The sequence below is a fragment of the Melospiza georgiana genome, chromosome 8 (assembly GCF_028018845.1).
Source record: "Melospiza georgiana isolate bMelGeo1 chromosome 8, bMelGeo1.pri, whole genome shotgun sequence".
In the NCBI taxonomy this organism is placed as follows: Eukaryota; Metazoa; Chordata; class Aves; order Passeriformes; family Passerellidae; genus Melospiza; species Melospiza georgiana.
The window spans coordinates 23,985,456-24,000,050 of NC_080437.1; the positions used below are offsets into that span (position 1 = coordinate 23,985,456).

At 59.2% G+C, this 14,595-nt stretch overlaps 1 protein-coding gene across 2 annotated transcripts in view; it reads left to right on the forward strand.

The window, feature by feature from the left end:
- The first annotated feature begins 4,125 nt into the window (after nt 1-4,125).
- The window catches only part of KCNIP2 (potassium voltage-gated channel interacting protein 2), a 41,639-nt gene continuing 31,169 nt past the window's right edge, over nt 4,126-14,595 (forward strand). For both annotated transcript variants that reach the window (XM_058029163.1, XM_058029164.1), the window contains exon 1: nt 4,126-4,261. In XM_058029163.1, the coding sequence (XP_057885146.1) occupies nt 4,189-4,261 (73 nt within the window). In that variant the 5' untranslated portion in view covers nt 4,126-4,188. The remainder of the gene's footprint in view (nt 4,262-14,595) is intronic.

Genomic DNA, 14,595 nt, shown 5'->3' on the forward strand with positions numbered 1-14,595 from the left:
ATTTGCCCTGCCTGGAGCCCTCCCCAGACCCCTGCATGGCCATGAACATCCATCCCTGTGCCAGCCCCTGGTGCAGAGCTGCTCATCTCCATCTGCTGGCACGTTTGCAAGGGGTGAAGCTGGTTTAAGGAGCTCCTCTTGCTTGCCCTCTGCCTCTGGAGGCTGCCCTGGGGGCTCCCTGGGAGCCCTCTCTGCTGGGGAAGCAGAGCTGTCCCTTGTCACCAAGTGTAAATCTGAGCCCAGAGACACCAGGTGACCACAGCCAAAATAGGATTAATGGCATCTGCTGGGAGTTCATCCCGAGGACTGCTATTGATGATCATGGCTTTAAAATACTGTTAACAGTGGGTAAAGCACTGTGATTTTGAGCACTCCACAATTACATCTCTGTTTGAAATTTCCTAAAGATAGGATCAGACTCCTGAGTGCTGCTCTCTGCTTTTTCGATAGAACTAATAAGAATGGAGATTTGCAATTAGAGAGCGTGCAGGATGGTAGGGCAGATCAATGCCTTGTAGTTACCTAATGAAATGTTAAATTATCTCTCCCTCTCCCTGTCCCCTAATCACAGCCACCCCAGGCTGCTTGCAGAGAGCAGAGGGCCTGGGGGAGATCTCCCTGCATTCCTCCACCCCTGAGGTGCAGACCCAAGCACTCCTGGCTCCTTTCTAGCGTTGTCTTCTGTGGTTTGGGACTGTCTGGGTTCTGTGTGAAGCCCAGGGTTTTCAGCAGGGGAGTATAGGGACTTGTGGCCCCAGAGCTGGGGTGTCCCAGCAGGGAGCAGGAGGCAAAGATGAGCCAAAGGGATCAGTCCAGTATTGCAGGGTAAGTATCTTGGAGGAGGAGCAGGGATGGTTGTGAGTGGGCTCAGCTCGGTCCAGCCTGGGTGTGGATGAGGCTGCTGGCAGCCTAGCTCAGTTCTGTCTCCAGCCAGACTCTTAATCTGGTGAATTTCCAAACTTGTTCTCTTCCCCAGTTATGACAAGGCTGCAGTGGCCCCATGATGAGCTGGGGACGAACAAGGCTCCTGGACAGCGTGACCCTGCTCATCTGTCCAGCCCTTCTCACCCTTGGAGTCATTCCTGGCTGCAGCTTCACTGCCTGGGGGGCAGCAGGAATCCTTTGCAGATGTCCCTTATCAAAGCTCTGCTGTCTGACAGGGTGGCAGAGAGGCCACTCAGGGACCATGCCTGGGTGATTTCCATCATGAGGAGGGTGTCTGAGTGGTGCCAGGGACACCCTGCCTCACACAGCCTGGGGACACCTCATGGGGCAGCACCATTGGACCCCCAGCCTGTCTCCCTCCGTCTCCTACTCATCCCACCCCTCTGCTGGCTGTGCCAAGCCCTGGGGCTGGTTTACATGGCCCTGTTTTCCTCATGGCTCTCTGCTGCTGTTGCAGAAGTGAGTTTGGGGACCTGAGTGCATCCACCAGACCCCTGCCCGCCCCAGCAGGCTCAGTCCATCTCCTTGCTGCCTGCCCTCCACACTTCCCTGGCCCTGGGCTTTGGAGCATGGGTTTTGTGGTTAGCTGTGCCTGTGGAGCCTGTGCCATGTGCTGGCCATCTAGAGCATGGCCCTTCCTCCCAGTTACCCTGTGTGACTGGGGTCTGGGCTCCCTGGAGCTGACAGAGCTCTTTCTCTCCTCTGGAAATAGTTAATCCAGTGACACCTCCGCAGTGCAGACCACCAGCCCTGCCTGCAGCTGGCTCCTGCCCATCCTGAGCCTGCTGATTGCTTTTGTGGTGGATGTGGCCAGCAGCAGCCAGGCTGCACAAGGGACACTTTGATTAAAGCCTCAGACACTGCTCAGGTGATTTTCCTCAGCCTGGCCCGCTGTTTTTGCATCTGCAGCACGTCCCGGTGAGATTGGGACGTGTTGCAAGGGACGCTCAGCATTCTGGGGTGACTTTGCTGCTGTTTGTGTCCCTGTCCAGACACACTCACTGAGGCATCTCAGCAGCCATGCACCCACAGCAGGGCACCTGTCTGGGTGTGGGCAGGAGGGCAGGGACCGGAGCCATTCCTGCTGCTCCTCCCTGGCAGCCTGCAGACCCCCAGTGCCCAGAGGAACATTTAGGGGAGGATGTTGTATTTTTCCCAAGCAGAGAAAGGCTCAGAGGCTGTGAATCCTGGCAGAATGCCCAGCCCTCATGTCTGCTAGGGAAAGGAGCTGTAACCAGCAATCAAGTGAGTTGTGTCCCCCTTTTTCTACACTGTGGGGGGTGGGATATGTTAGCCTGGGCCTGGGTCTGCCCCATCCTCCCCTGTGGTACCCACCAAGCTGCCCAGCTTCCCCCCTCTGCCCAGCCTGGCAAAGCATCTCCTGCTTGCCTGCTAGAACAGGAGCACTTAGCTAGGATAAAAATAGCCATGTTTGCCTCCCAGTGGACCAGGGATGGCAGAAGGTGAAAACTTCTCTGTGCAGCTCTGCTGGGCTTGCCACATGCATGGCAGGATGGACCCCAAGGAAGGTGCAGTTGGTGGGTGAGGCTGGGCATGGATCACACAGAGCTCCCAACACAGTTCCCTGGGACACTGCTGGTCCCCAAGGCAGCCAAGGAAATGTGGGCACGCACGTGGTGGAGAGGCTGGAGGGGGGAGGCTGAGGAGGCCAGGGAGCAGCAGGACGGACAAGCCAGGAGTGCAGGGGCTCTGTGGGCTGGCCAGCTCCAGCTCTGCTTGTCAGGCTGAGCAGAGGGGGCACTGCCGGAGCTGTCCCGGGAGTTTCCCTCCGGGCAGTCAGTGCAGGCAGGCTCCGTGCATTGGCCGGGCCACAGGGAGGGCTGGGGGAATGTGTTTAGTTCTCTGAGCATTTCTCCACTGCGTTTTCCTTGCTAAATGGCTCTTATTTTTAGATCCAGGCAGTTGCTAAGCATCACTGCCTCGCTAAGGCGGCTTCTTTCATGGCTTGACACCAAAGCACGCTGACAACATGCTGCCTCGTGAGCACGGCCCTCCCTCCTCTGCTCTGGATTCCCTCCTGCCCTGCGGCTCCCGTGTGCCGGGCTGGCATCAGGCGGAATGCTTTGCCTCCTCCCGCAGCCCCTGCTCTCCTCTGCCTCTCTGCATGGGTGAGACAATGAAGGGAGGAGCGCTGGGAAGCGCTGGGAGCTGGACGGGCCCTGAGATGTGCCCGGGACCCCTGTCAGTACAAAGCCAGGGGCTTAGTCCATGGACGGGACTCTCCAGCACAGTCGGCATCCCCCGGGGATGGCTGCGTGCACAGATGGCAACAAATAACCAGGGGCAGCGGCGGGACATCGAGTTCCCAGTGCCAGATGTACCGGTGGGCTGTGAGCTCCTCTCTTGGCAGCACCGTGCCTGTGGAGGCCTCCCCGAGTGTGCAGCTGCTTCACCCTTTCCTTGGGGCTGCAGGAGATGGGGTAAAATCCTGCTAAAGACTCCAGCCCTGCATGGAAAGCCATGCTCGGGATGGGGACGGCAGTGGGATCCACTTCTGTGCTTGGCTGCAGGCAGAGGGACCTGGCCGCCCTCCCTACCCCTGTCCTGCATCTCCTGACCCTGCCCATCCCCTCATCCAGCCTCTCCCCCCGGGCGGAGGTGCAGCAGCCCCGCGGGACCGGCCAGGGCCGGGGTTTCCCTTCCTGGGGCTCGCACGGCGCAGCCCGGGATGGGCACTCAGGGCTCGGGGCACCATCGCCCGCCCGCAGGGGGCTGGGGGGGTCTGCGCCCCTCCTGCCCCGCGCCTTCTCCATCTCTGTCCCCTTCTCCGTCCCTGCGCGGTGCCTGATGCCCGAGCTCTCCCGAGCCGCCGGACACAGCACCTCGGCGCGGTGCGGACCAGCTCCCTCTCTGCCTGCCTCTTCCCGGGAGCGCCCCCGCTCTCCGCCCCCCGCCCGTGCCTCAGTTTCCCCGCGGCGTCGGGGCCGGGCTGGCGGTTCCCGGGAAGAGGCGGGGAAGGACGAGAGGGAGGGGACGGCGGTGCCCAGCCCCGGCGGCGGCGGCGGCGGCGGCGGGGACCGGGGCGGCTGCGCGCTCCTGCTGCCGAGCCGTGCCGTGCCGAGCCGAGGCGAGCTCCCGGCACCGCCGGCCCCTTGGCGCTGCCGCGCTGAGCGGCGCTGAGCGGCGGGGCGGGGGGAGGCGGCGGCCGCGGGCAGCCCCTGCCCGCCGGCGCAGCCCGTGCGCCCCGTCGCCGTTCCCCCCGCCGCTCGGCGGGGCGGGAAGATGCGGAGCAAGGGCAGGAAGGAGAGCCTGTCCGACTCCCGCGACCTGGACGGCTCCTACGACCAGCTGACGGGTGAGTGCCGCCGCCGGGGAAGGTGCAGCAGCCACTCGGACACGGCGCGGGGCGGTCCCGGGCAGCCGCTTCCAGCCCCGCTCCCAGCCCCGCTTCCAGCCCCGCTCCCTGCCACGCTTCCAGCCCCGCTCCCTGCCCGCTCCCTGCCCCGCTTCCAGCCCCGCTCCCTGCCCCGCTTCCAGCCCCGCTCCCTGCCCCGCTCCCTGCCCCGCTTCCAGCCCCGCTCTCTGCCCGCTCCCTGCCCCGCTTCCAGCCCCGCTCCCTGCCCCGCTCCCTGCCCCGCTCCCTGCCCGCTCCGCTTCACCGCACGCCTTGCTCGGGAGAGGAGGAACGGCCGCGACCCCGGCACTGGAGCAGGGGATCAGTCCCGACCCTCGGGGGAGGGTGCTCCAGGGCGATAGGGCTGGTCCCAGCCTGCAGGGGCTGTCCCGAGGCAAGGAAAAGGCCCCGGGCGGGAGGTGGAATGCTTGGACCGCTTTTGGCCGCCCCCAGGTTCACACTCCCGCACTGTTACGCCCAAGCCCATCGGGACGCCAGGGTCTGGCGCTGGGCTCTCTCTGCGCCCTCTGCGCCCTGGGGTGGCACAGCAGCATCCCGGCAGCAGGTTCCCCAGGGAGGACAGGCTCACTTCACTCAGAAAACCCCAGCAGCACCACGGTGCCTTCACCATCACCCGGTGTCCCCTGGAGCACCCCTTGAGATGTCCTGCCCCTGGATGGGATAGCTGTGGGACTGAGAGGATTAAGACAACCCATTTGTAACCCTATTGTATTCCCCTTCACCCGCTGCCCGGTGAGGGAATTGCCGAGCATCCCACATCCCGCAGCATCTGTCTGTCCGTCACACCTCATCTTCCACTGTCCGATAGGGAAGCAGCTGGGCTGGAGCTCACAACACCACTCCTTCCCCACGTGCTCTCCGCAGATCAGGCCAAGTCCTGTCCTCTTTCAGGGCCTCTGTTGCAGCTGTGAAATGGGGCAGCAGTTCCCTGCTGCCTCCTGGGACCCCAATGGAGCTGAACCTTTCCTTGGCCAGTGGGATTCGGTGTCCTTGTGCCGCAGGGAGTGTTGTGTGGGCACGGGCAGCTTCCCCGAGTCCTGGTGATGCTTTTCCTGCCAAAGTCTGGAAGGGGTGGATTTCAGGATTTGCTCTAGGATTTCAAATAGGTGGTGGTAGCAGAGTAGGACCTCTGCTCTGCTTTCCTGAACAGCCCCACACATGGGAAACGCTGCTTACTGTCTGCCCAAACGTGCTGCAGGGAAGATATTTTTGAGCTGTGTAGGAACTTGGAACCCACACACAACTTTTGGTTTCTCTGGTAACTTTAAAATGTCCATATGGATTTAAATCAAATCAAACTTAAAAATAAATTCCAGTCTCTCCAAGACTGAGACCTTTTATGCTGGGGCTTTCCTCTGAGCCAGCTGTGCAGCAAACATGGATGGAGAGGAGCTGTACCACCAGGCAAGTCCCTGCCCACAGGGATGGGGCTTTGGAAAGGGTGGAAATATCTGCCCCATTTCCCAGAGTGGGAAACAGGCCCTGTAGGGCATGTCACTCATGTCCCATCTCTGTCAAGCCAGGGCAGAGCCTGCAGTAGCACTGTGGAGGAGAGGGAGCTAGTCCCAGATTTCCCCTGAGTTGGCTGAATGCACTGAAGCTGACCTCCCCTATGCAGGGAAGGCTGTCTTTCTCCCAGAAAGTGTGGAAGTGATGCAGGCAGGAAGGGGATGCAACCTTCACTCTAGGAAGGGTTTACTAGCTTGACGCTGTGCCTTCTAACCTGGTCTTGGCTCTCCTGATATCCTGGAGATGTGGTGAGGAGCTGGCACCTCCCCAGGGCTGTAGCAACGCCCTGGGGTGAGGCTGGCAGTGCCTGTGTGGGCTCTGTCTGCTGAGACAGGAGGGTTGCTGCTGGCACCTGCTGTTTGGCAGCTCAGCTCTGCTTGGGGTCAAGCATGAGCAGTTTGGGGTGTTCCTGCAGCTTTGGAGATCCCCATCCACCAGGATGTGTCAGAGTTTAGAGGAATCTGCCATGCAAGAGCTGTTAACCAAGAGAGGATTTGGTGTCAGGCGAGGCGGCAGCCCCACAGCAGCTCCAGTGTGTTCAGGGAGAGCCCCACAGCAGCTCCAGAGTGTACAGGGACAGCCCCACAGCAGCTCCAGAGTGTACAGGGACAGCCCCACAGCAGCTCCAGTGTGTTCAGGGAGAGCAGTCAGTCTTGCTGCCTCCCATCACTGCCCAAAATCACGGGTGAGAGCAATGTGATTCCCACCTGTGCATGCCCACAGAAGGGTTAGCACACCCACTTCCAGAAGGAGAGGGGCTGAGCAGGAAGCAGGACCCCCATCCGTGTCCCCATTGTGGACACACTCCATGATGTCCACTCATTTTTAAATTTAAAAAGCTGTTGAGAATGAGGGTGCAGTGACAGTCCCCACCCCCTGCAGCATCTCCAGAGATGCCCAGCTGCCCTGGCTGTGTGGGCACGTGGATGTGTGTGTGAGAGGCCCGAGTGAGTGAGGACTGCCTGTGTGTGAGCAGTGGGGAGAGCAGCAGTGTGTTTCCTTGTGCAGGGGAACACAGGGGGGCTGCGCTGGGTGAGCCAGGATGGACCCTGCCTGTGCTGACCCTGTGTGGGGCAGGAAGTAGCCATGCCTGCCTGGCTGCTGAGCCTGAGGCTGGGCACCCACCTGGTGCTGAGGAGGGAAATGTTTAGGTTACACACCAGGAAATTAAACTGGTCCATTTCTGGATATTTAGATGACGCTAGCGAGAAATAAAAGCCATCCATAAATTACATTATTCCTCCTGCCTCTAATGGCATGAGCAATTAGAGTGCAAGCAGTGCCCAGAGCCAGTGTCTCAGGACTGCTGTGGCCATGGCTCTCCATGCCGGAGAAATGGGAATCCAGAGCCACTTTGTCCCAAGAAATCCAGGTGCCACATCCCTGACCCTGAATGCCGGCAGTGTGAGAGGTGAGTGAGCTTGGAGAAGGGTTTCTCTCCCGCCTGGTGCTCCACAGGGATGTGTGGGTGTCACAGCTGCCCCAGCTCCAAATCTGGAACAAGGGTGGGTGGCCTGGAACTTGTCTTACCCCATGGGACAAACCCCTCCCAGCCATGCTGTGTCCCATGAGTGGGACAGCATGTGTGCCAGCACAGGGTCCATATCCAGGCTGCCTGGGGTGAGGCTTTGCCTTTTGGAAAAATGAGGGATTTATCTCCAGGGCTGTTGGGTCCCCGAAAAAGGGTTAGGAGGCTCACTTTTCACCCTTGCTTTTTCACCCCTGCTTTTTTCCTCCAATTGTCATGATCTGGGGACTCGAGCAGCCGCTTTCCTCCACCCCAAAGGCAGCCGCAGCGTTTGCAGAGTTGTGCAATTGCTGTAGAGATCATCTGCAGAGCTTTGGGATGCTCCTGTCTCCAGAGGCACAGCTGATGGATGGGGACTCCCCAACTCCTAGCACTTCTAGCAGCCCACCCCGTGAGATGGAAGCCTTAGGCAGCAGCGTAGCAGCAGCACAGCATCTGCCTGAGCTCTCCTCCCCACCTCGAGGGAGGGTGTTTCAGAGGTATTTCTCCTCATGGCAGTAAGAAAGGAGAGGTGGGGCCAAGCTGTCCCCCACAGACGCATCAGAGGGAGAACAGGCCGCCACATTGGTGGGAGGACAATGGGAGCAGGGTTCCAGTCCCTGCCATGGGATAAAGCTGAGGAGCTGTGTCCTGGCAGTGCTGCAGGAGGGCCCCAGGTGATGGGCAGAGCCAGGGCTGTGCCCGGGGCTTGTTCTGCTGCTGGCAAACCCAGCAGCTCATCGTGTCTGCTCACAGCCCCTGATCAGCCAGCTGGGGGAACATGTCCACCAGCTTGCCATGGCGTAGGACTTCATCTGCATGGGGCATAATTTATTTCCCAGAGTGTGGAGGAGGTGTCAGTGGTAGCCTGTCCCAAATAATAGTGTGTGTAGGGGGAAGCACTGGGATCTGCAGCTGGAAGATAGAGTGACAGGATCATTGGGTGGTAGGCAGGGGCTGGCCAGGAGCTCAGCTGCAAATGTGCATGGCAGGTTGTGTGCTGTGCCTGTGTGCTGGATGGATCCCAAGGAGGGGGACAGGGGTGGAAACTGTGCCCAAAACCAGCTCACCCACGTCCAGAATAAAGGCCCTTCTCTTGCGCAGTTGCTTTCTTGAGAACAGCCCTGCACAGCTCTGTCCTCATGGGTCTGGCAGGGCCAGCTACCTGCATCCCTCTGGTCACTGTCAAGCATGGGTTGTCCCCTCCTTCTAACAGCAGCCCTCAGGAGGGGTGACTGCCACCAGTGTCCTTCCCCTGGGTGTCTGACCCATGGGAACTGTGTTGCCCATCCACCTGCTCCCCTGCTAACCTGCCTCCCCTCCTGCTGCTGCCCCATGCAAGCTCCTCTGCTTGCCACTCCTGCTCCTGCAGCCTGGCAGTGAGGCTGGGCTGGAAGCCACACTGACCCTCAGGTCCCCGAGCTCCCAAGAGGTTCTCTGTCAGGGTGGGGTGCTATAGGGCAGGGTCTCCCCTCGTGTGCCAGGTTAGGGGCTCCCGTGGGTCATCTGAGCGCCTGCCCTCGGTGGCTGCTGCACCTTCCCGGGGCGATGGGACTGCTGCCTGACTCTGCCTCATCTCCGTCTGCTGTCTCCCTCCTTCTGGCACCCGTACCCTCTTCCTCTTCCCTCTTTGCTGTCCTGGCTTGTCTGCAGCCCTCTGATGCTGCTGACTTCTCTCTCATGGGGTGTTGTGGCATTGCTGAGATCCTGAGGGTCCCTGATGGAAGGGGTGCTGCTCCCAGCCACACACAGGGCAAGGAGCATGTGAGTGATGCTGCTGGGTGCCCCTGCTCACGGGCAAGGTGGATTTCGCAGGTGGAAGGGCTGGAGCTGAGGTTTTGGCAGCCGCTGCTGCATCCCTGCAAGCAAAGGCAGGTTGGAGTCCATGGGGAATTGGTGGCACAGGATTAATTGACAGGAGGTTGCTGGATTTGGTTGGGCTGGTTAAACAGCTGATTTCTACAGATGCTGATGCATAATTCATGGATTGTTGCAACTTTGGCCAAGGGATACAGCTCCTGCTGCACAGGGCTGGCCATGCACAGCCTCTTTCACCAGGTCTGTGTCTGGGCAGAGAGTTTTTCCTCACCGTTGGCCATGTCACAACTGGAAAATGTCTCAACTTGGTGGTGCTGTTCTCATACTGTGTGTTGTGCTGGAACCAGTTGCCCTCAGAGCTTTGGGAGCCAGTACACGAGGAGGTTTGGTCCCTGGAGCAGACTCTGGTTTCTCCCAGCTGTTCTGGGTTCCTATGTCCCAGCTGGACCTGAGCTTCCTGCATTAACAGCCCGGACGTCAGTGGGTCATCCCAGCCCTGAAGGACAGGAGAGACCCCATTCATGGAGCTGCCTCTGCCTCACTCCTCATTAGGGATGTTTTCATTAGGGGAAGTGGTTTGGTTTTGTTTAAGCCAAATTGCTGTGCTTGGGAGATGATAAATCCATCTGCTGCAAATCGCTCTCCTGCCGCCAGATCCCAGCCCTGCTCTCTAATCACGCCGCAGATAAATGAGCCCTCAGTGAAACCAATCTCATGTCGTGCCTCGCCGGGGGGCTGAGCTGGGTGGTCTGATGCCATGGTGAGGGCTCTGCCTTGAGCTGGGGAATCACAGCCCTTCACTAACACTGCAGAACGCTGAGGGTGGTTATTGCTGAGCAAGCGAGCTGCTGGGGTTGTTGCGAGCGGCTTCTGTGGGAGCAAAGGGGCAGAGGACCCCTTTCCGTGGGGCAGGGTCTGTGGATGGGTGCAGGGGTCGTGTTCAGCCCACTGTCCATGCCAGAGTGCTCTGCTGGCAGCTGGGGCTGGGTGCAGACCATGCCATGGGGGTGAGTGGCAGCATATGGAGGATGAGTGCTCCCAGCGATATTCCCCTTGAGGGCTTGGCAAATGTTCTGTGGCAGCCGGGCTCTGCTGGGCGGGAGGCTCTTACTGGGGTCCTCCTGTCCCCGAGCTGCTGTTGCTCTGGCTGCTTCAGGCTTTTAAGTTAACTTGTCTTCCTCTTCAAATGCAAAGGGGTGGCGCAGCCCCTGGGGAGCAGTGAGAGTAATTAGCTTGTTTGGAGACGGAGCCCTGCAGGAGGGAGCTGGGGCAGGATGCTGCTGCCTTCAACAGGAGTTGGCAGAGATGGGGATGTGGAGGGCTGCCGCCTTCACTGCCTCTGAACCTGGGCTGCCTTGAATGTTTCCCCTGTGGTCCAGACAGGGCTTGTCACCTATGGACCCAGCTGGGCAGGGAAGGCACTCGCTGCCATTGATGTGCACTTCTGTGTCTGTGCCTTGTGTGCCTCTCCAGCCCCTAAGGCTCAGCTCCATCAGGTTCCAGATTACTCCAGCCCCATTTTGGCAGGAAGCACTCTGCTTTTGAACCTGTTGGGTTGGAGATCCCTTCTGTTTAGGGAGCTGGCACATCTCCCAACCCCAGGTTGGTGTTGTCATTGATGCTGTGGACTCTGGGCAAGAAGGTCAATGTCCCATCCCTGCTGCTCCTGCTCGCTCCACCTGGGGACATGGGGGGCCTTGAGAGGTCTGCAGGACATGCAAGCAGGAGCCCCACTCTGAGCATGTGTGATCACCCAATTCCTGCTCCAGCTTCATGCACAGTGAGTGTTTTAGGGGTTGTGCCCTGTGCCAGCGGGGGCACTGCACACCCTGCCTGCAGGCAAACCTGCTCTGCTTAGAGAGCCCTGGGCTGGACCTGGAACGGGCAGATGGCTTTGTCCTGATGGGAGGGAGGTGTGGGGTCTGGCTGCTCACAGAGTCTGTCAGGGACCATGCTGCAGCAGCAGCAGTGCCTGTAGGAAGGCAGGGAACAGCCCCAGGGGCTGGCAGTGGAGATGGACAGCTTCACCTGTGGTCCCTCTCTAGGAAGCAGGTCAGGGACAATGATGCAGTGACTAACTCAGAGGTGGGGTGGTGGCACAAATCTGCTGCCTTAGCTCTGCCCTGCTGAGAGCTGGATGGATTGGACACCCTGGTCTGTCCTGTTGTCCCCATGAGATACATGCCATGGCTGTGACAGTCCTGCTGGGAAGGGGCTCTACAGTCTGAAGCAGAGGCAGGCTCCTTGGCAAGATGCTACCATGAGAGACTGGCATGGCCTGTCACTGAGCCTGTGGGGCAGAAAGTGGGACCCTGCTCCTGGCTTCAGGAGGCACTGACCCCAGCAGCAGAGCAGAGATGCACCAAATCCCTTACCTGTCCCCTTCCTGTTACCAACCACGCGACTGGACACCAAAAAGTGCTTTTTAGGGATGGAGTATCATTGGTGATGGTCTGGCCAGGATGAGAGTCATGGGGAAGAGGGGTTTCCTTCACCCACATGGGGAAGCTGTAGCCCTGGGGGATGCAGAGAGGTACCAGAAAACTCTCACACCCATCAGGAGCCTGGTCAGGAGCCAGGGAAGAGCCATCTGTGGGCTTTCACCAGTTCCTGCAGCCCATGCAGTGGTGGGGTGGGATGGGAACCGGCCTGCTCGCTAACGAGATTAGACAGGCGAGCCATTGCTCTGGCCTTTGGTTAATCGCTTCTTCCGAGATTGAATTTTTTAAAATTGCATTGCTTACAGAAAGCCCCTGAATGGGTTTAAAGGCAATAATCCACCCAGCCCTCTGTCCCTGCAGGGCCCCCCTGGAGCTGCTGGGCAGTGGGTTGTTGGAGTCCCCGGTGTGTCTCCACAGGTCTCTGGTGTCCCCAGGAGGTGGCTGGCAGCACTGGCCCTTGACAGCTTCTGATTTATTCCAGGAGGGAATATGCATTAATTTTTAATGGTGTGATTTATTGAAGTCTCCAGAGGTGAGGGAGAAGGGACTGGGTCAGATGCCAGGCTCTGTACTGCAGCCCATGTGGCAGGTCCCTTTGCCTCCACCTCCTGCTGCCTCAAGGGCCATCTGCCCATCCTGCTAGACTCCTGGGGGCATGCTGGATTGGGCTGGCTCAGTGATGTGATACAGCACCCCCAGCCCTGGTTGCACTTGGTTGAGGTCTTGTCTGACCCTGGAGCAGGGAGGGATGCTGCTGGTGCCAGGTTCTGGGGTCGCAGCACAGGTGGAAAAGGGGTGTGAGAAAAGGGGCTTGGGCAGCACAGTAACAGATGTTACAATATGCTGTGGTTATGACTGATCCCAGCATCTCTTGGAGGCATCTCAGCCCTCTCCTGAGCAGTGGGATCTGCCCCTAAGTGCCTCTTTCTTTCCCCTTCACTCTGCTTCTAGCAGTTGATCTTCTGAGCCCATCCCCAGCCCTCTGCTGATCATGCTGACCCAAACAAATTTCCCCTGAGCCCGCCCTCCCTGTTTGCTTCCCCTCCATCGTGCAAAGTGAGTCACTCCCGGCACCAGGAATCATTCATGTCATTTCCCCCTTTGCCGCAAAGTCATTAATGCGAGTGGAATAATTTGTTGCATAACGGAGAGGATCAGCGGGAGCGCTGCTGTGGCAAGGAGCTCCTGGCCTTGGCCACCCCTGCCCTGGGAGAGGGCAGCTCCATGGGAGGGATCCTGCTGCTCCCACAGCTGCACCAGGCTGGCAGCAGTGGGGTCGCATCCCTGAGGCACTTTTCCAAAAGCCATCGAGTCTTGCCTGGATCCCAGCCAGGGGGATGGACCTGTTTGTCACGGCCTTGGTGTCTGCTCAGCCTCACACAGATCCTCTGAAAGGGACGTGTTCCAGCTCCCCCACAGTGGCACAGGCAAGAAGTGTCCCCTGCATTGCTCAGGGTGTGTATTGTGGCACTCTTGGTTCTGGCCACATCCCTGCCTGCTACCCACTGCAGCTCCTCTGAGCTCCCCACACTGTGGGTGTCACAAGTGCTTCCCACAGCATCCAAATCTCTCCTGACTTCTTGCTCCAGACCTGGGACCCCCAAGTGTCCCAGCAAGGGTGCAGGCAGCTCTGAAACTGCTCCCAGTGAGTTTCCAGCTGGCTGTTTTTGGTGTAAACCCAAGCACAGCTGGCAGACCTTGCAGCCTCCCAGGCAGAGGGCTGCCCAGAGGAGACTCTTGGCACCCACCAGCCAAGGGTGTGGGGGCTGAGAGCCTGTGCTCGAGGGATGCTCGCTGGGATTGTGGTAGATCTGGTGTTCCCCCTGCATACTGAGAGGGAGAAGAGAAGGAACAGTGCTTTAGGTGATAAGAGGCATTGTAGAGACTGCTCCTCCTCCCCAGGGTTAATTTCCTTCTATCCCACGCTTGGCCAGGCATTAATTTAAGGATGCTGTGATGGGAGAGGGAGAGCATAAGAGGATTGGGCTGAGGGCAGGAGGATTTAACAAAGGAAAGGGATGTGGCTGGGGCTGGGGGCTGCACAGGCTCTGATGGGGCAGGATGGGCAGGGAATGCTGTGCTCTCCTCAGGACTGGGATGGGCAGGGAATGCTGTGCACTCCTTAGGACTGAGCCACCCTGATGTGTCCCAGCTGCCACTGTGATGGCACCCATGGTACCCTCCAACAGGGAACATGGAATGAAGCTTTTCCCCTCCTCAAGGAGAGCTGCTGGTGGCTGGGGAGGGACAGGGCTGTGAGCTGCTTGTGTGCACTGTGGCCGTGCCTCCTGTTCCACCGTCTGTGCTTTGTGTGAGACACCAGGCAAGGTTCAATCCCCAGCCTGGAGTGACCCAGCAGGAGAGCATCGTGCCTGGATGGGGGGACTGGGGGTCAGGAGCAGGCAGAGCCCCTTTGGGTGCTTTATCTTAGTGCCCTTGGCTCAGCTGGGCAGCCAGCCCCACAGTGCAGGGGCTGCCCTGAAGCAGAAAGGGGAAGAAGGAGATGGTGTTTAATATTTCCAAGTTACTCACTGAAAACCTGCTGTTCCTTGGGACTGGTCATCCCCCAGCATCCCCCAGGAAGGGCTGGGATCAGGGTCATCCCACTGCAGAGTAAGCTGGAGAGAGAGGCTCTTTTGGGACCACATCCATGGAGGCAAAGGAGCCTTTTCTCCTCCTCCATCCCTCACAGACTCCAGAGTCCCACCTCTGCCCCAGACCACAGTGCCAGCACAGGGATGTGGGTCCCAAGGGATTGTGGTGTCCTCCCAGCCCCACACCATCCTGTGCCTCCCTCAGCACTGTTTGTTTCCTCAGCCTGCCCTGCTGTAATTGCAACCTGCTGTCACTCTCTGGGTAATACAACTTCTCTTTTATCATTGCTTAATTAAATACTGGGGAAGTGAGGGGCTGGTGACCCCTTGTTTGCTGGGATGAACAGCCCAGTGGCACTGAGGAGGCCTCCTGGGGCTGGCAGAGGAGCTGGGTGGGGATGGCTG